Source organism: Chelmon rostratus, chromosome 10 (genome assembly GCF_017976325.1).
Source record: "Chelmon rostratus isolate fCheRos1 chromosome 10, fCheRos1.pri, whole genome shotgun sequence".
NCBI lineage: Eukaryota > Metazoa > Chordata > Actinopteri > Chaetodontiformes > Chaetodontidae > Chelmon > Chelmon rostratus.
The window spans coordinates 19,638,922-19,657,410 of NC_055667.1; the positions used below are offsets into that span (position 1 = coordinate 19,638,922).

Genomic DNA, 18,489 nt, shown 5'->3' on the forward strand with positions numbered 1-18,489 from the left:
AACAACTGAACTCAATTTAGCACTTTTGTGGACTGCAGATGTTATTTGTCGGCACACCGTTATTCCATTTACCTGCTTTAATTGATTTTCTCTTCTCCAACACTGTAAGAAGTATTTAGGAGGTGAGTTTTCTGGTTAGTGTCACCTTATTTTGTCCTCTGGCAGCATAAAATTCACTCACGACACAAGATAAGATAAGATAAGATTTTTTTCTGCATGTGCATTTCTGTACGAATTCTCTTCACACGCAGAGTCATTCAGTGATCTGTGATCCAGTTGATCACCCTCCCTCTCACATCTTACTGGGAAATGATTAAACTTTCGCTGCAAGTGACACAACGGGGGAAACCGAAAGTATCTGAGCAGCTTCAAACTTTCGCTTTCGCTCCGAAGACCGCACTTAATTTTAGGCTGGACTTCTGCATTAAAGTTTACGCGGAGTCTGCTCATCTTAAACTTTTAGAAACTCCATTTTTATCATTATGCTACGTTGTTACATCCCCGTGATTAAAGCCATCTTTCAAGCTTGCGCATAAATAGTGAACATTTTTCCGTCTGCAAGGTGGGGGGGACGCGATTAAACCGCTCGAGCGACTTTGCACATGCATCCGACATTTGAGAGAGAGGTCCGGGTCCTTTGAGACAGAAGATGGGGACAGGGGCGAAGATGCACATGAAAGAGTGGCTGATAGCTCAGATAGAGAGCGGGGACTATGAAGGACTGTGCTGGGAGGATGAGGACAAAACCATGTTCAGGATCCCGTGGAAGCACGCAGCCAAGAAGGACTACAAGCAGACGGCGGATGCAGCTCTCTTCAAGGTCAACACTTTCAGTCCGCTAATCTAAAACATCATGTGTGGATTGTTGGGAGCTCAGTTCTGGCCAGACGCAGTTTTAGTAGGTTTGGTGTTTTATTATGAGGAAGAAACTGATTCACGTCGACCGTTTGACTGAACCAGATTTTCCCCTTTTGGCCAAATGCATTTATTCATCCAAGATCTCTTACAAGTTTATGCATTTTCTGGTATAAAACAAAAACTTTTTTCTTCTCGCATTGTACCATGTGGAGCTACTAAATTAGGAAACAGGTGTATAATTAGCTGCAGACTATTTGAAGGCCCGTAATAGACAAGTCAAACAGGGTAGAGACAAAAGTGTCAAGTCAAAATAGATTTGCCTGCATCCAAAAATATCAATACACTTATTATTATTATTATTTCACGCTCTTTAAAAAATGTGAACATACTGTAGAGTTGAATTATGAGTTAGTTTAGGAAGTCCGCCGGAATGATGCGTTCAGGTGCCGTGTCGTCGATAGAAAGAGCAACACTTTCGTAAGAAGTTACCTCTTTGCAATGCATTGTTGCAGGACTGTGCTGTGGACGCTGGTCCAAGAAAAATAGACTTTTAACCTGTGGAACTACCGAAAAAATTATTATTGATGGAGTTTCACATTTGATCATGAGGTAAATATAAATAAAAAGTTTGTTATTTTCAGTCTTGCTCAGAATTTCAATCAGAACCATTTCACGACTTCAGGGAAAAAAATGGAACAATGCTAACCTGAGGACAGGCGTCCGGTTCCCGCACTCTTGACGTGTAAGGCACCATGGCAACAGATGAAAAAAGCCTGGCTCAGCACTAACATGCCTGATGTGAAAGTGGCTTTAAAAATCGCAAACAAATGTAGACTGTGTGGTATGTGTAGAACTAAAGAGAAAGCCACTCTAACACATTAACTAAACAATTGCTGGCTCAACTTAATATCTACTGAATTTATTTTCTCCATTTCACTCAATTCATTGAGACCTCTGACAGTGCAGGCAATGAACAATCTGAACACATTATTCAGAAATAGTTCGATAAACTCCGACTTTTGTGCCGTATTTTTAAAATGAAATAACGATTTTGTTACACTGCACATTCATTTTGCTGCTTCCACAATTGTTTGTATGGATTTAAAGATAATTAGCAACAGAAGAACACTGTGTAGGGTGTTCACTTCCCCAAACAATTTATTTTTCATTAAATCCTGCTTTGTTTGTCTTTCCAAATATTTGTTTATGCATAAGCATCTAATGTTTCAGTCCTCACATTCCAGGCCTGGGCTGTGTACAAGGGCAAGTACAAGGAGGGGAGGGATAAAGCTGACCCCACCATGTGGAAGACCCGTCTCCGCTGTGCACTCAACAAGAGCGCAGACTTCCAGGAGGTACCTGAACGCAACCAGCTGGACATCACTGAGCCCTATAAAGTCTACCTTATCCAGCAGGACAATGGGCCAGCCAGGCCAGCAGGTGAAAACAAAGAAAACGGCCCGTTGACTTTCATATCGTCTTATTGATTATATCTGAGCTGCTGAGCAGTGGTGTCCTCTTAATAAATAAACTGCAAAAAAATAAGAGAGAAAAAGGTAAATCAGAGCAAACAAAACAAGAAATGAAACACTTTTTTAAAGTTTCTGAACTTTTCTTCCATCAGTTTTTCACCAATATAAAAAGATATTTTGGAGTCTTTTAGTTTTTGGTCTCATTTTTGTTCCCACTTGTTGCTCCTCAGAACCCCAGACAAAGGATCAAATGATCATCCAAGCTAAGCAGCCTCCACGGAGCCCTGGTTTTCCAGACAGACAGGTAAACTAAAAGCATGCAAACTGACAAAATATAAATCTGAACTTCATGAACTTTGTGTGGGTGCAATCAGTTTCTTAATAAATAGAAAAATAGGGCTAATTATATCTGGTTTCTCTTTTTCTGTGTAAGCCCTATTAAATCTGCCTTCCTGTGCAAGAAAATAAACAAAAGTTGCACAAAGGTCCAGTCCTATGCCAAACTTCAACCATGAAACCAGGAAACATTTAGACCTACGCAGGCCTAAATGTTCGTGCTGTGAGAATTAGAGACACTCGACCTCAAGGTTTAACATAATTTTGGAGCGGAAAGTTCCGCTGATGAACCTCCCGTATTTCTCATTTGTCTTCCTCCGCTTCCTCCTTCTTCTTCCTCCTCCTCAAAATGCCCGACCCTCCTCCTGTTCACTCCTGCAGAGCTGCTATCTTTTCAAATCTGGTTTTTCTTTATTCTTCTTTATTTTTGAATCAGAGATGAAAATCAGATTTTAACAGCATAAGTTCTGCTTGTAGAAAATTAGATTATTCTAGTAAAAAGTTTAGATGAAAGCATCCTCTGCAGGTCACATTTATGTCTGTCGTTTTGGATTTTTCTGCCATGCAATGAGCGATTGAAGTCCAAGTTGTTTAAATACCATGCACAGGGGGCTTTACCATGTATTGTTTATGCAACTGCTTTGGGGTCTTCTTGCATTTGTGGAAACATTTTTCCGAGCTGTCCACATCTGAAGAGGACTTGACACTTTTTTGTGAACAACAATGCGTTCTTGCAGCAGGAAACCCAACTTTTTGGGTTTGGGGGAAGTCAAATGTTATAAAAATGGATCTGTTCCTAAAAAAAATCTTAGCTATAAACCTATGCTGTGTGTACCTAATTTGGGTTTCTGTTTTTGCATCTTCAGAATCAAAAGGAATCATCCCAAGCAAGCAAAGAAGAAGGAAAACCACTGAGTGGTAAGGGTTACACGCTCAAACTGGTACTGTTTTCTAGATTGGTTGCAGGACATGCAGGAACATGCACATAAATGTGAGAACGGCAATCCTTCCTCGTGGATTAAAGATTAATCTTCAACCATTTTACTCTACACCCACTAACAATTAAACATTCTACCTGAAACCCTCAAAGCAAAGAAAAGTAGACTCAAATGATCAAGTCATCCAGTGGCCTTTTCGATCCTGGTCAGAATATCCACGTTGACATAGTATTGTTTTGGCCTGCAGCCGACTGGAGCAAACCAAACAGCACCTGATAGCGTTTCAGAGACTTCAGGGGGTTGTAATGCCACAGGGATCACTCCATCAGGAGTTTACACACTGGTGTCCTAGACAAGGAAACAGTGGCAAACACAACTGAGACTCCTACTGCATGACTTGTTTGCAAGAGGGAGTGGATAAAAAAGCTCCCTACTTCTAGTTGGCCGTGTCCCAATCATGGGTTTAAGTAAGTGTACCATGTGGGATTGGACTATAATGTTTGTCAAGGGCCCCACCTTTGCCCAATGTTTGGCCCACATGGGCAGATACATTTGGGGCCTGTATGGATCTCATAGAAAACATTTGGTTCGCTCAAATAGGACCCAAATGCAGCCCCATTGCTACCTCATGTTGGGCCCACATGATTACTCCTCTAATCTAATGTGCCAATATACATGTAGTATTGAGAAAGTACTGACTTTGCAATGTCTCTGTCCTTCTTTAGAGAATCTGATGAGGGAGCACATGTACTGTGAGCCCACAGGACAAAAACCTCAGAGTCAGAGCGCTTCTCCCATGACCTTCATCAGCCCTGCATTTACTATATCAGGTAAGAAAGCTTATGGGATTATGCACGGAAACAAACCCGACTGAACGAATGTCACTGGCCTCTGCGCAGCATGACCTGGCGTTTTGTGTGCACAGACTTTCGCATGGAGGTGACGTTGTTGTACCACGGCCAGAGGGTGATGAAAGCGACCACCAGTAGCCCAGACGGGTGCTTCATCCTGCAGGGTTGTGTCCCCTTGGGAAATGAACGTATCTACGGGCCCTGCACTGCCCAGCAGCTCTCCTTCCCTTCGCCGAGCTCCGTATCCCTGCCGTCATGCATGGCTGAAGCGATGAACCGCCTTCTTTGTCATCTGGAGAGAGGCGTGCTGTTATGGGTGGCCCCAGAGGGGGTGTTCATCAAGCGGTTCTGCCAGGGCAGGGTGTACTGGAGCGGTCCCATGGCCCGGCACACTGACCGGCCCAACAAGCTGGAGCGAGAAAAGACGTGCAAACTGCTCGATGTACCCACATTTCTCAACGGTGAGGCAGTGCATGCATGTTTGAACAAAACAAAACATTAAAATGCAACAACAGCTACCAGAAGGCAGTTTGAATTCATTATCTGCCAGAAAGTCATGTAAATCTATCTGCGATAGAATATGATCTATTCAAAGAGAGGCAGGTTGTTTGCGAGTAAAAAGGATAGCTATGTGCATTATTGCTCTATGGAAAGAGGCATGTTTATATTCTCTCATTTGAATTTTCCAATATCAAATGTTTGTGTACAGAGCTCCAGAGCTGTGTACAGGGGAAGGGCCCCGCACCTTCTTATGAGATTGAGCTCTGTTTCGGAGAGGAGTATCCAGACCCCAGCGTGCTTAAAACCAGGAAGTTGATCATGGCGCAGGTGGGTGGAAAACAAGCTAAGAATTTAAATTGCACATTTACCCTGACTGCACATGTATCGATACTGGTTGTAGGTAAGGTTTTAGTTTAGAAACGCTCCCTTTAGAATTTCTACTGTTTTATTATTACTAGGGAATATCTGCATGTGTGTGTGTGTGTGTGTGTGTGTGATTCTGCATGCCTCACTCTGGGCTGTGTGATTAATGCACACCGGTGCTGTTGCCCACATGCTGATACCTGTGGGGGTAAATGGAAAAGGAATTTTCCAATTAAGAAAACAACTGAACTCAATTTAGCACTTTTGTGGACTGCAGATGTTATTTGTCGGCACACCGTTATTCCATTTACCTGCTTTAATTGATTTTCTCTTCTCCAACACTGTAAGAAGTATTTAGGAGGTGAGTTTTCTGGTTAGTGTCACCTTATTTTGTCCTCTGGCAGCATAAAATTCACTCACGACACAAGATAAGATAAGATAAGATTTTTTTCTGCATGTGCATTTCTGTACGAATTCTCTTCACACGCAGAGTCATTCAGTGATCTGTGATCCAGTTGATCACCCTCCCTCTCACATCTTACTGGGAAATGATTAAACTTTCGCTGCAAGTGACACAACGGGGGAAACCGAAAGTATCTGAGCAGCTTCAAACTTTCGCTTTCGCTCCGAAGACCGCACTTAATTTTAGGCTGGACTTCTGCATTAAAGTTTACGCGGAGTCTGCTCATCTTAAACTTTTAGAAACTCCATTTTTATCATTATGCTACGTTGTTACATCCCCGTGATTAAAGCCATCTTTCAAGCTTGCGCATAAATAGTGAACATTTTTCCGTCTGCAAGGTGGGGGGGACGCGATTAAACCGCTCGAGCGACTTTGCACATGCATCCGACATTTGAGAGAGAGGTCCGGGTCCTTTGAGACAGAAGATGGGGACAGGGGCGAAGATGCACATGAAAGAGTGGCTGATAGCTCAGATAGAGAGCGGGGACTATGAAGGACTGTGCTGGGAGGATGAGGACAAAACCATGTTCAGGATCCCGTGGAAGCACGCAGCCAAGAAGGACTACAAGCAGACGGCGGATGCAGCTCTCTTCAAGGTCAACACTTTCAGTCCGCTAATCTAAAACATCATGTGTGGATTGTTGGGAGCTCAGTTCTGGCCAGACGCAGTTTTAGTAGGTTTGGTGTTTTATTATGAGGAAGAAACTGATTCACGTCGACCGTTTGACTGAACCAGATTTTCCCCTTTTGGCCAAATGCATTTATTCATCCAAGATCTCTTACAAGTTTATGCATTTTCTGGTATAAAACAAAAACTTTTTTCTTCTCGCATTGTACCATGTGGAGCTACTAAATTAGGAAACAGGTGTATAATTAGCTGCAGACTATTTGAAGGCCCGTAATAGACAAGTCAAACAGGGTAGAGACAAAAGTGTCAAGTCAAAATAGATTTGCCTGCATCCAAAAATATCAATACACTTATTATTATTATTATTTCACGCTCTTTAAAAAATGTGAACATACTGTAGAGTTGAATTATGAGTTAGTTTAGGAAGTCCGCCGGAATGATGCGTTCAGGTGCCGTGTCGTCGATAGAAAGAGCAACACTTTCGTAAGAAGTTACCTCTTTGCAATGCATTGTTGCAGGACTGTGCTGTGGACGCTGGTCCAAGAAAAATAGACTTTTAACCTGTGGAACTACCGAAAAAATTATTATTGATGGAGTTTCACATTTGATCATGAGGTAAATATAAATAAAAAGTTTGTTATTTTCAGTCTTGCTCAGAATTTCAATCAGAACCATTTCACGACTTCAGGGAAAAAAATGGAACAATGCTAACCTGAGGACAGGCGTCCGGTTCCCGCACTCTTGACGTGTAAGGCACCATGGCAACAGATGAAAAAAGCCTGGCTCAGCACTAACATGCCTGATGTGAAAGTGGCTTTAAAAATCGCAAACAAATGTAGACTGTGTGGTATGTGTAGAACTAAAGAGAAAGCCACTCTAACACATTAACTAAACAATTGCTGGCTCAACTTAATATCTACTGAATTTATTTTCTCCATTTCACTCAATTCATTGAGACCTCTGACAGTGCAGGCAATGAACAATCTGAACACATTATTCAGAAATAGTTCGATAAACTCCGACTTTTGTGCCGTATTTTTAAAATGAAATAACGATTTTGTTACACTGCACATTCATTTTGCTGCTTCCACAATTGTTTGTATGGATTTAAAGATAATTAGCAACAGAAGAACACTGTGTAGGGTGTTCACTTCCCCAAACAATTTATTTTTCATTAAATCCTGCTTTGTTTGTCTTTCCAAATATTTGTTTATGCATAAGCATCTAATGTTTCAGTCCTCACATTCCAGGCCTGGGCTGTGTACAAGGGCAAGTACAAGGAGGGGAGGGATAAAGCTGACCCCACCATGTGGAAGACCCGTCTCCGCTGTGCACTCAACAAGAGCGCAGACTTCCAGGAGGTACCTGAACGCAACCAGCTGGACATCACTGAGCCCTATAAAGTCTACCTTATCCAGCAGGACAATGGGCCAGCCAGGCCAGCAGGTGAAAACAAAGAAAACGGCCCGTTGACTTTCATATCGTCTTATTGATTATATCTGAGCTGCTGAGCAGTGGTGTCCTCTTAATAAATAAACTGCAAAAAAATAAGAGAGAAAAAGGTAAATCAGAGCAAACAAAACAAGAAATGAAACACTTTTTTAAAGTTTCTGAACTTTTCTTCCATCAGTTTTTCACCAATATAAAAAGATATTTTGGAGTCTTTTAGTTTTTGGTCTCATTTTTGTTCCCACTTGTTGCTCCTCAGAACCCCAGACAAAGGATCAAATGATCATCCAAGCTAAGCAGCCTCCACGGAGCCCTGGTTTTCCAGACAGACAGGTAAACTAAAAGCATGCAAACTGACAAAATATAAATCTGAACTTCATGAACTTTGTGTGGGTGCAATCAGTTTCTTAATAAATAGAAAAATAGGGCTAATTATATCTGGTTTCTCTTTTTCTGTGTAAGCCCTATTAAATCTGCCTTCCTGTGCAAGAAAATAAACAAAAGTTGCACAAAGGTCCAGTCCTATGCCAAACTTCAACCATGAAACCAGGAAACATTTAGACCTACGCAGGCCTAAATGTTCGTGCTGTGAGAATTAGAGACACTCGACCTCAAGGTTTAACATAATTTTGGAGCGGAAAGTTCCGCTGATGAACCTCCCGTATTTCTCATTTGTCTTCCTCCGCTTCCTCCTTCTTCTTCCTCCTCCTCAAAATGCCCGACCCTCCTCCTGTTCACTCCTGCAGAGCTGCTATCTTTTCAAATCTGGTTTTTCTTTATTCTTCTTTATTTTTGAATCAGAGATGAAAATCAGATTTTAACAGCATAAGTTCTGCTTGTAGAAAATTAGATTATTCTAGTAAAAAGTTTAGATGAAAGCATCCTCTGCAGGTCACATTTATGTCTGTCGTTTTGGATTTTTCTGCCATGCAATGAGCGATTGAAGTCCAAGTTGTTTAAATACCATGCACAGGGGGCTTTACCATGTATTGTTTATGCAACTGCTTTGGGGTCTTCTTGCATTTGTGGAAACATTTTTCCGAGCTGTCCACATCTGAAGAGGACTTGACACTTTTTTGTGAACAACAATGCGTTCTTGCAGCAGGAAACCCAACTTTTTGGGTTTGGGGGAAGTCAAATGTTATAAAAATGGATCTGTTCCTAAAAAAAATCTTAGCTATAAACCTATGCTGTGTGTACCTAATTTGGGTTTCTGTTTTTGCATCTTCAGAATCAAAAGGAATCATCCCAAGCAAGCAAAGAAGAAGGAAAACCACTGAGTGGTAAGGGTTACACGCTCAAACTGGTACTGTTTTCTAGATTGGTTGCAGGACATGCAGGAACATGCACATAAATGTGAGAACGGCAATCCTTCCTCGTGGATTAAAGATTAATCTTCAACCATTTTACTCTACACCCACTAACAATTAAACATTCTACCTGAAACCCTCAAAGCAAAGAAAAGTAGACTCAAATGATCAAGTCATCCAGTGGCCTTTTCGATCCTGGTCAGAATATCCACGTTGACATAGTATTGTTTTGGCCTGCAGCCGACTGGAGCAAACCAAACAGCACCTGATAGCGTTTCAGAGACTTCAGGGGGTTGTAATGCCACAGGGATCACTCCATCAGGAGTTTACACACTGGTGTCCTAGACAAGGAAACAGTGGCAAACACAACTGAGACTCCTACTGCATGACTTGTTTGCAAGAGGGAGTGGATAAAAAAGCTCCCTACTTCTAGTTGGCCGTGTCCCAATCATGGGTTTAAGTAAGTGTACCATGTGGGATTGGACTATAATGTTTGTCAAGGGCCCCACCTTTGCCCAATGTTTGGCCCACATGGGCAGATACATTTGGGGCCTGTATGGATCTCATAGAAAACATTTGGTTCGCTCAAATAGGACCCAAATGCAGCCCCATTGCTACCTCATGTTGGGCCCACATGATTACTCCTCTAATCTAATGTGCCAATATACATGTAGTATTGAGAAAGTACTGACTTTGCAATGTCTCTGTCCTTCTTTAGAGAATCTGATGAGGGAGCACATGTACTGTGAGCCCACAGGACAAAAACCTCAGAGTCAGAGCGCTTCTCCCATGACCTTCATCAGCCCTGCATTTACTATATCAGGTAAGAAAGCTTATGGGATTATGCACGGAAACAAACCCGACTGAACGAATGTCACTGGCCTCTGCGCAGCATGACCTGGCGTTTTGTGTGCACAGACTTTCGCATGGAGGTGACGTTGTTGTACCACGGCCAGAGGGTGATGAAAGCGACCACCAGTAGCCCAGACGGGTGCTTCATCCTGCAGGGTTGTGTCCCCTTGGGAAATGAACGTATCTACGGGCCCTGCACTGCCCAGCAGCTCTCCTTCCCTTCGCCGAGCTCCGTATCCCTGCCGTCATGCATGGCTGAAGCGATGAACCGCCTTCTTTGTCATCTGGAGAGAGGCGTGCTGTTATGGGTGGCCCCAGAGGGGGTGTTCATCAAGCGGTTCTGCCAGGGCAGGGTGTACTGGAGCGGTCCCATGGCCCGGCACACTGACCGGCCCAACAAGCTGGAGCGAGAAAAGACGTGCAAACTGCTCGATGTACCCACATTTCTCAACGGTGAGGCAGTGCATGCATGTTTGAACAAAACAAAACATTAAAATGCAACAACAGCTACCAGAAGGCAGTTTGAATTCATTATCTGCCAGAAAGTCATGTAAATCTATCTGCGATAGAATATGATCTATTCAAAGAGAGGCAGGTTGTTTGCGAGTAAAAAGGATAGCTATGTGCATTATTGCTCTATGGAAAGAGGCATGTTTATATTCTCTCATTTGAATTTTCCAATATCAAATGTTTGTGTACAGAGCTCCAGAGCTGTGTACAGGGGAAGGGCCCCGCACCTTCTTATGAGATTGAGCTCTGTTTCGGAGAGGAGTATCCAGACCCCAGCGTGCTTAAAACCAGGAAGTTGATCATGGCGCAGGTGGGTGGAAAACAAGCTAAGAATTTAAATTGCACATTTACCCTGACTGCACATGTATCGATACTGGTTGTAGGTAAGGTTTTAGTTTAGAAACGCTCCCTTTAGAATTTCTACTGTTTTATTATTACTAGGGAATTTACAAAGTTCAGAGCCAAAATTGCCTTTTTCATCAGTTACTGATTCCTCTGTCTGTTTCAGGAGGATGAAATTACAATGACATTTTTTTTTTACTTTTGTCATTTAAATTATTCAATTATTTTTCTAAGTGAGGGAAACCAGAGTTACACTCAGACTTGTGCTGAGGCGCCCAAACTCTTTCCCTTGGAGGTCCAAAACAGAAATTTAATGGTGGGCCTCAGGCCAAAAGCAAAGACCTGTTGTATTATATTGTATTGTATTGTAATGATTTGTTTTGTTAGGACACAAAGTGATACTAGGATCCAGAGTTCATCTGTGCTCAGATTATGAAAAATAATTCATAATTATGGATCCACCATATTTAATAAGCATTTAAACAGTCATCGATATTATATTTTTTTCAAAATTACTTAATTATTTTTTTTTGCTAGAAACATGTGGCGGGCCAAACTGAACCTCATGGCGGGCCATCTCTGGCCTGTGCGCCCCACTTTGTGCAGCCCTGGAGTGATGTGAACAGTGCTGTCAAGGCACTGAACAGCCGTTTAAATTTATCAAATGCCAAACACCACAAGCTTGGACATACAAAGTTCTACGTGATTTTTAAAAAACGGTGAACATTATGTCAATTCCTTGATGTAAAACAATCCAGGCAGAACTTTACACTGTGTCAATGCTCCCTGTCGGTCGACTGTTAGAGGTAACATTTTCAGTCACCAGCAGAGGTCCTCATAAGCATACTGATTTGTGTACTACACTGTGTCCTGCCGGCCAGGTGGTACCCTCGTTCGCAGTGGAACTGCTGCAGAGGTCCCCCCTTGGAGAGATGGAGGAGAAGCAGCTGACTCCCACCTCCAACACAGAAGGAGAGAGGATGTAGCAAGACAGAGAAAGCTATCCTGCACCACGGTAGCCATGAACAATTTACAAGTGGATTACTGAAACTTTATTCCTTCCCTGCCATTATCATGAAAGACATTCTAAGAGCAGAGCAAAAAGTACAGAGCATCATCAGTGGAGATGTATATACGATGAAGAAATGATGGAGACGCTGAGTTGTGTTCCTAGTCGCAAATTGTAAAGCAAATCATTTCCTTTATTTTTGCCTTGTATTGATTTTTTTTTCTGTCCAGCATGGAGCTAGACTGGCAGGCCATCATTTGCTGTCAAAGCAAATATTTTGCTGCACTCAATAAAACATGTACATTTTTTTTTGTGAACCCATACTCTGCATATGCATTAAATGATAATTTAATACAACACATGCAGATAAAAGGTAATAAATTGACACCTTAAATTAAATCTATAAAGCTTTTTTCCTTTATTTCTAGCGAACATCATTTAACAGATTCACAATTTTTAAAAATATACATTTTTGTAGCTATAACATTTAAAAAGAAAAATCAACAAGTCAGGTTTTCTTTTTGAAAATAAAATAAAAAAAAACACAAAAACTAAAGTGAGAGAGTGTGCTGAATATGAGAATATGAGATACCCGTATCTGAGTTTAAAATACTTTCATCATTTTCCCTGCCTTCAAACATATACAGTACGTAAAAAATGAGATGGGAACAGAAGCGTACAGTACACAGGGGTCAAGAGTATTCACAAAGCATCATGTTCCAACGTGTTATTAGCACCATTACTCTTCAGCCGTACTGCACTTTTTACTCTTTCCATCATTCAGTTTTTAATGGAAAAACACCATGAGTGTCGAGGCGATGTGGCACAGACCTGTCTGTGTGGGTGGGATTGTCTGTTACGCAGTTTTCATTAGTGTTCTCCCTTTCTCAGAGATAATGTTAAGAACATATTGGAGGGTAATGCCTTGACGAACAATTGTTTGAAATGACTCCCAGTGATGAGAATAAAAAAAGGCGAAGAGTTGCTCATACATTCACCTTGCCTGCCCAGGCCGACGCGTAGACATCGGCTCAGAAGCAAGAAAAAAACGAAAACAAACGAAACAAAAAAACGAAAATGCATTGCAAAATTGACAGAGAGATTGCATTAAATCTGTTTAGCATATTTACTGTATATAACATCTGTAATGTAATATATATAGTCAACTTTTGTTCGTATACTGTATATCTGCACTTCTTCAATAGCGTTTACTTTCTTAACACTGATTGAAAGTCGATACCCTGCAGAAAACACTGTCAGTAAGTAGGTGTGTGTGACAACCATTACAAAAACAGAGTGAAAACAGACAAGTGCTTGATTGTCTCACTAAATGTCTTCAGTGTGTCTGTAAGGAGCCATCCAGAGATCCTTCAGCTGCTGCTCCTTCTCGGCTGTGCTAAGTAAGGTTGAGGAAAGGACAGGAAAGGAAAGGAAAGGAAAGGAAAGGAAAGGAAAGGAAAGGAAGGGAAGGGAAGGGTGCAACAAGGGCTAAATTTTGGGCAGCAGTTTGGACACCCGTAAATTGCGTTTTGTTTTTTTATTCCTTCCCTGCAACCCTGCCTTGAGGTCTCTCCATTGTTTGTCTTGGTGGGTGCAACAGAGACAAGGAGGGTGTGTATGTGCTTGTGTGTGTGTGTGTGTGTGTGTGTATGTGTGTGTGTATGTATGCATTTCCAAGTTTCTACTGCCACTTCATTAGCTTGGAGCCATGAGGTAAATCCAGGAGGCCAGGAGCATCGGTTCCAGTTGAAGGAAGGGCGTCAGGGGCAGACCAGCGCCGTTTGCGTGGACGTGACTGCTCCCGAACAGGAGGCTCTGCGACCAGAGCGCGTGGAGGGGCCGGCGCTGTGGGCGCAGGCGAGTGAGGAAGAGGGGGAGGAGGAGGTGGAGGTGGCATCTCCTCCCTGTGCGAGCTGCTGGACTCCCCCGCAGATCTTGAGGGGAGGTGGGTGCGATGGGCCCTGGAGCCGGTACGCGTGTGTGTCCGGTGGGATTGGGTGGGTGTGGGGGTGAGAGCCAGGCAGACATCCCCCTCCATGAGCTGGCGGCAGGGCAGGCCATACAGCTGTGAGGTTCTCTGGGGACAGCAAGAAGACCAGCCTCGGTCCTGCACAAAGAACGGATACTCCACCAAGACCTTCAGTAACTCCTACACAAAACCACAACATTGTTATACACTCAACCAAGAGGTCTCTCATGTCTGTCACATTCTGACTTTGATGTGTAACAATATGTGTCAGGAATTACACTGATCTGAACTGTTTTCATCTGAGAACATCAAGGCGACTACAGCCTAAACTGTGACTGATTTGCATCCACACTCATCCTGTCATGCAGTTATTCATTTACTTATTTCTGCTGATGCTGTAATGTGGATATCTGTGTGCGCTGAAGCGTGTATCTAAAGAGAAAGCTGACCTGAGTGTTGAGGTCTGTGAGGTGGACCTGCAGGTGGCTGAAGCCCTGTGCACTGCTGGGGGATATCAGCAGCACAGTGCAGGTGCTGAGGTGGAACTCCGGAGAGGTGTCTGCACTCCTCAGGAAGTCCTCGGTGCGCAGCTCCTCCACCCGCTTCAACCGCCCACTGGCCAGCTCGATCAGAGAACCCTTGGTGAAGTGAGGTAGGAGCGCCGGGGGAGATGGCTGAAGGGCCGGGGGTGAGGTGTGAAGATGGGAAGGAGATAACTCTCTCCCTCTGTCTCGTTCTCTGTCCCTTCGTCGCTCACGCTCACCGTCTCTGTCTTGGTCTTTGTCATGTTGTTGGTGCTTCTCTTTGTCTTTACCTCGTTCCCTGTCCCTTTGTAGGACTTTGTCTCTTTCTTGGTCTCTGTCCCTGTCTCTCTGTGACCTGTCATGGCTGTTAGGCAGACCCAGGGGTGAGTGCGGTGAGTTCCTTAGATTGTGCTGCCTGGGGCCTGGCTCCCTGTGCAGGTTGTACAGAGGTGTTCCTGAGGGGCTGTAGGGGGGGTAGGCCTGGGCCTGAGGGCTGGGGTGGCACACTGATCCCAAGGAGTAGTAGATCTGGGCTTCAGCTGGTGTGGCCCCAAGAGGGTCCAATAGTCCCCCTCTACCTGCCCTGGGGACTAGTCCCAGGGGATGAGGACTGGTGGAGAGTAAATTGGAGCTGGTCTTAACTATCCCATGCAGATGTCTGTCCTGCAGTGAGGAATGTGGCTCAGGGCCCTCCTGAGCTTGAGAGTCTGACAAAAATGGCCCTCCAGAGTGGACACGGGATGTTAGATCTTCCTGCTGTCTCCGTCCACCATTGGTATGGGAACTGTGTGGACTGATGTCCAGCCTGGTTCTGCTGCTATCATTCCCATATTCTGCTGTGAGCAGAGGCCTGGAGGTTGAGGCAGTCCTGCTGCCCGGCCCATCCAGGCCGTTGGGCCTCTTGGCCAGGAACCTGTGTCTGGCTTCAACTAAGCTTGGATCTTGAGGGTAGAGAGAGTGATGGCTGAACAAGTAAGACGGGGAGAAGAGAGAGGAGCTGTTGTCCCGCCGGCTGCTGTTAATGTAGGACCACATGTCTCTCGAATCGGCTGGGAAGGGAGTCTTAAAGGAGGAAGCGGAGGAGGAAGATGGGGAAGGCGGCAATGAGAGGGGGCCTTCCCCTCTAAGCCACCTGGAGTGGTGGGTGAGGGGCGAGGGGAGAGGATCATCTCTCCAGGCGGGAGACCCTGAGCCCCTCCTCTCGCCGACCTGCCCTGGGAAAAGGGGCAAAGAGACAGAGGGAGAGTAGCTCAGGTGCCATGGTAGGGGCAGGGGGAGGCCTGGTGCTGGAGCAGGAAGGGGTGGAGGAGTATGTAGGAGATGGGGGTTTGGGTTAATCAGAGCTCGGTCCCTGTCGCCGGCCTCCCTGCCCTCCCCTCCCCCTGCGCTGGGCCGACTGCGGAGCGGCACAGGGGGTTTAAACTCATCCAGGGGGACGTGCTGTTCTGTCGATCCTTGCCGAGACTCCCTCTTCTTGGGAGGGAGGCACTCTTTGCCGCGGTCGGGGCTGGGATTCATGGGTGGGCTCCAGCGGCAGTGGGGGCCCCCTGCAAGTGGGTGTAGGCTAGGTCACATGGGCCTCACGGGAGAACGGGGGGCGCAGACAGAGGGGAAGGCTGCTACACAGCATCACTGTCAGATCACTGCTGATTCGTTCGTACTGAAGCACCACTCACCTAGAGAGAAGATGAACAGGGAAGGAAACAGAGACAAGGTAGGTGAAAAGGAGGGAGGGGACAGAGAGAAAAAGAGGGAGAAGTAAGAGAGATTAAGTGTGAACATAGAAAAAGGACAGTCTGTCAGGCCCTGGCATCAGTTGTTGCTAAGACTTAGCTGTCAGTCTGGCCAGACATGCAAACAAACATTCAGCTGCATCAGACAGATGGAGAGAAATCAGCCAGTGACTCCCTCAGATAAACGACTTTAAAAAGGTTAGAAACTCTTAGCTTTCTGATAGCTGTCACTAATTAGTCATTACCTATGTGCACTGCGGTGGGACTGAAACTACCCAACTTACTCGTTTCATTCAAACACATTACTCCCACATGTGGGCTAAAAATACAATTTACAGCCAATGAAGTTCAGAGGCAGAGCAGTACGTGTGTGTAAAGACACACACACACACACACACACACACACAGACACACACACACAGCACTCACAGCAGGAGAGTTTTCATCTCTGACTCCCAGGGGATGATTGGAATATGTAGATATGTTTTTGTACCACTTTCATAAACCACCCCCACGACACCCCCGGGTGTTCTCTATATTCTATATCAGCTTACTACTAGCACCCCCCCCACCCCTTCTCTTTCAGACACACACACGGGCAGCAACAGACACACAAATACTCCCTCAGGCGGCTGTACTTACTCCCCCAGTGATAGGCAAAGCTGGTCACCACCCACCCAAAAGCTGACAGAAACACTGTTGATATTACCACCAGTTGTTGTGGATGCAGGATATGTGTCTTTGCATATTAATTATGTGTCGCAGCAGGGGTGTGGGGAATGTGTGACTGTTTGTGTGTGGGCATGCATGTACGCCCGTCTGTGTGCATGTGTAAGTTTTTTTGTTTTTTTTTTCCTGGGAGAAATGTGTGAATGCGTGTTTATTTGTTTAGGTCTTTGTGTGCGTGTGTGTTTGTGTTTGACTCCTCGAATGTGTCAGAGATTTTGCAGTCTTGTTTCATTCAGTGAGAAGTGCGGGGGAGCTCTACTAATTCTTCTCCAAACGTATTAAATGTGCTCTTTTGAAGTGATGGTTGCCGCGCCAGCTGTTCCCTCCGCCGCCGCCGCCACCGCCATCGCTGCTCCCGCCACCGCCACAACTCCACAGCACCAAGCTGCCACTCAGCCCCGCACTCGCCCGCATGTCTGTCTCAACAGCCTACCAACTCCCTGCCGTCTCACCATCCACCCCACTGTCACCATGGCAACTGTGTCCACACACACATCCAGTCGGTTTTAGAGGTTAGATGGGGATACTCCACGGAGAGGCGGGTAAACTGTTGCTCATCAAGTGACTCGGTCCAAAAACAGAAGAAGTGTTAGAGTGGAGCAAGCTGTTTGTGCATCTGAGTGGAAAACTGAAAACTGGGCGGCGAGAGGAGGGGGATTCTTTGTCCCAGACAGTGACAGGGCGGTTGTGACAGAGTAGAACGTGGGAAATGTTAATGCTGGTCAACTATTATGTCAAAGAGCATGTTGCTGTTCTGATGTAAAACCTTGTGAGTTCAATTTAAGTGATATATTATCAGTTTTGCTGAAAGATAACACTGAAAAAACCGACTGACCTCTGGGATTCATGAAAACTGATACATTTGACATTGAACGAATTCATGTGGAAGCTTCAATTATAAACCATTCATTATGTAATATATTCATTTACAGTTTTCTATGCATATTTTTCCTAGAATAACTTCTATTTATCAAATTAATTATATAATTATTTGATCATTATGTTATTATGTTATGTCTATTAAATGTGACAAGCAGTTAATATCTAGACTAACACAGCACCAGTGCCTGCACAGCTTCGCAATTTATTATCTGAATAGAGAGAAAAAAAGTACTAGTTAATTTTTTTTCATGATCAAAAATACAGTTTGCCAATTAAAAGCAATATGATAATGATAATAATTAAAAATTAAAAATCTGACGTGGAAAAGCCATCTGACACACAAAGGTGTTCAAAAGGTTTAAATTTGACAAACTTATCACACAGTTTATTTAAGAAATCTACTTTGGCTGCATAAAAAGTTGAACTAGAATCCTGGTTTCGTAAAAAAAAAAAAAAAATCTCGTTTCAGCTTTTGTCCTCAAATGACTCTGACACCCTCATCATTTCGACAGCCCTCATGAGAAAGGTTGTCAAAATAGACCTAATATAAACTTGCCAAAAAAGTACAGGAAAACAAAGAACACCATTGTGCATGTGGAGGAGTTTGCAGAGAAATGTCTTCTAACAGAATACTCCTACACTGTGCAGACATGCACACAGAGCTGGAGTTTAGCTGGAGCTACTGTGGTTGCAGCATTTAAATATATCAGAAATGACAGATTACAGGCATAACGATATATCACACATCCCTCCCAGTGGAACACTCCCCA

The 18,489-nt window shown here is 44.1% G+C and overlaps 3 protein-coding genes across 4 annotated transcripts in view; 2 read left to right on the forward strand and 1 right to left on the reverse strand.

Moving 5' to 3' along the window:
- Positions 1-12,357, forward strand: irf10 (interferon regulatory factor 10). The gene is made up of 14 exons (XM_041946575.1): positions 1-820; positions 2,103-2,298; positions 2,561-2,634; positions 3,533-3,584; positions 4,330-4,434; positions 4,530-4,916; positions 5,165-5,283; positions 7,661-7,856; positions 8,119-8,192; positions 9,091-9,142; positions 9,888-9,992; positions 10,088-10,474; positions 10,723-10,841; positions 11,755-12,357. Exons 1-14 carry the CDS (start codon positions 650-652, stop codon positions 11,857-11,859), a joined length of 2,142 nt encoding a protein of 713 aa, XP_041802509.1. The 5' UTR covers positions 1-649; the 3' UTR covers positions 11,860-12,357.
- The window catches only part of bmp7b (bone morphogenetic protein 7b), a 42,873-nt gene extending 26,371 nt beyond the window's left edge, over positions 1-16,502 (forward strand). The window contains exon 8 of the transcript XR_006007174.1: positions 16,487-16,502. The gene's annotated coding sequence lies outside the window, so the exon portion shown is untranslated. The remainder of the gene's footprint in view (positions 1-16,486) is intronic.
- Positions 11,896-18,489, reverse strand: part of zmp:0000000926 (ataxin-1-like) — a 16,755-nt gene continuing 10,161 nt past the window's right edge. For both annotated transcript variants that reach the window (XM_041946577.1, XM_041946576.1), the window contains exons 2-3: positions 14,301-16,051; positions 11,896-14,031 (exon numbers count right to left, since the gene is read on the reverse strand). In XM_041946577.1, the coding sequence (XP_041802511.1) occupies positions 13,564-14,031; positions 14,301-15,893 (2,061 nt within the window). In that variant the 5' untranslated portion in view covers positions 15,894-16,051 and the 3' untranslated portion in view covers positions 11,896-13,563. The remainder of the gene's footprint in view (positions 14,032-14,300; positions 16,052-18,489) is intronic.

What these genes read in the sequence shown, in the direction of transcription:
- irf10 (XM_041946575.1), top strand. Translation starts at nt 650, where the DNA reads ATGGGGACAGGGGCGAAGATGCACATGAAAGAGTGGCTGATAGCTCAG. An exon ending in CCCTGCATTTACTATATCAG is followed by an intron (nt 4,435 to 4,529) that starts GTAAGAAAGCTT and finishes TTGTGTGCACAG; the next exon opens with ACTTTCGCATGGAGGTGACG. An exon ending in CTGGTTTTCCAGACAGACAG is followed by an intron (nt 8,193 to 9,090) that starts GTAAACTAAAAG and finishes TTGCATCTTCAG; the next exon opens with AATCAAAAGGAATCATCCCA.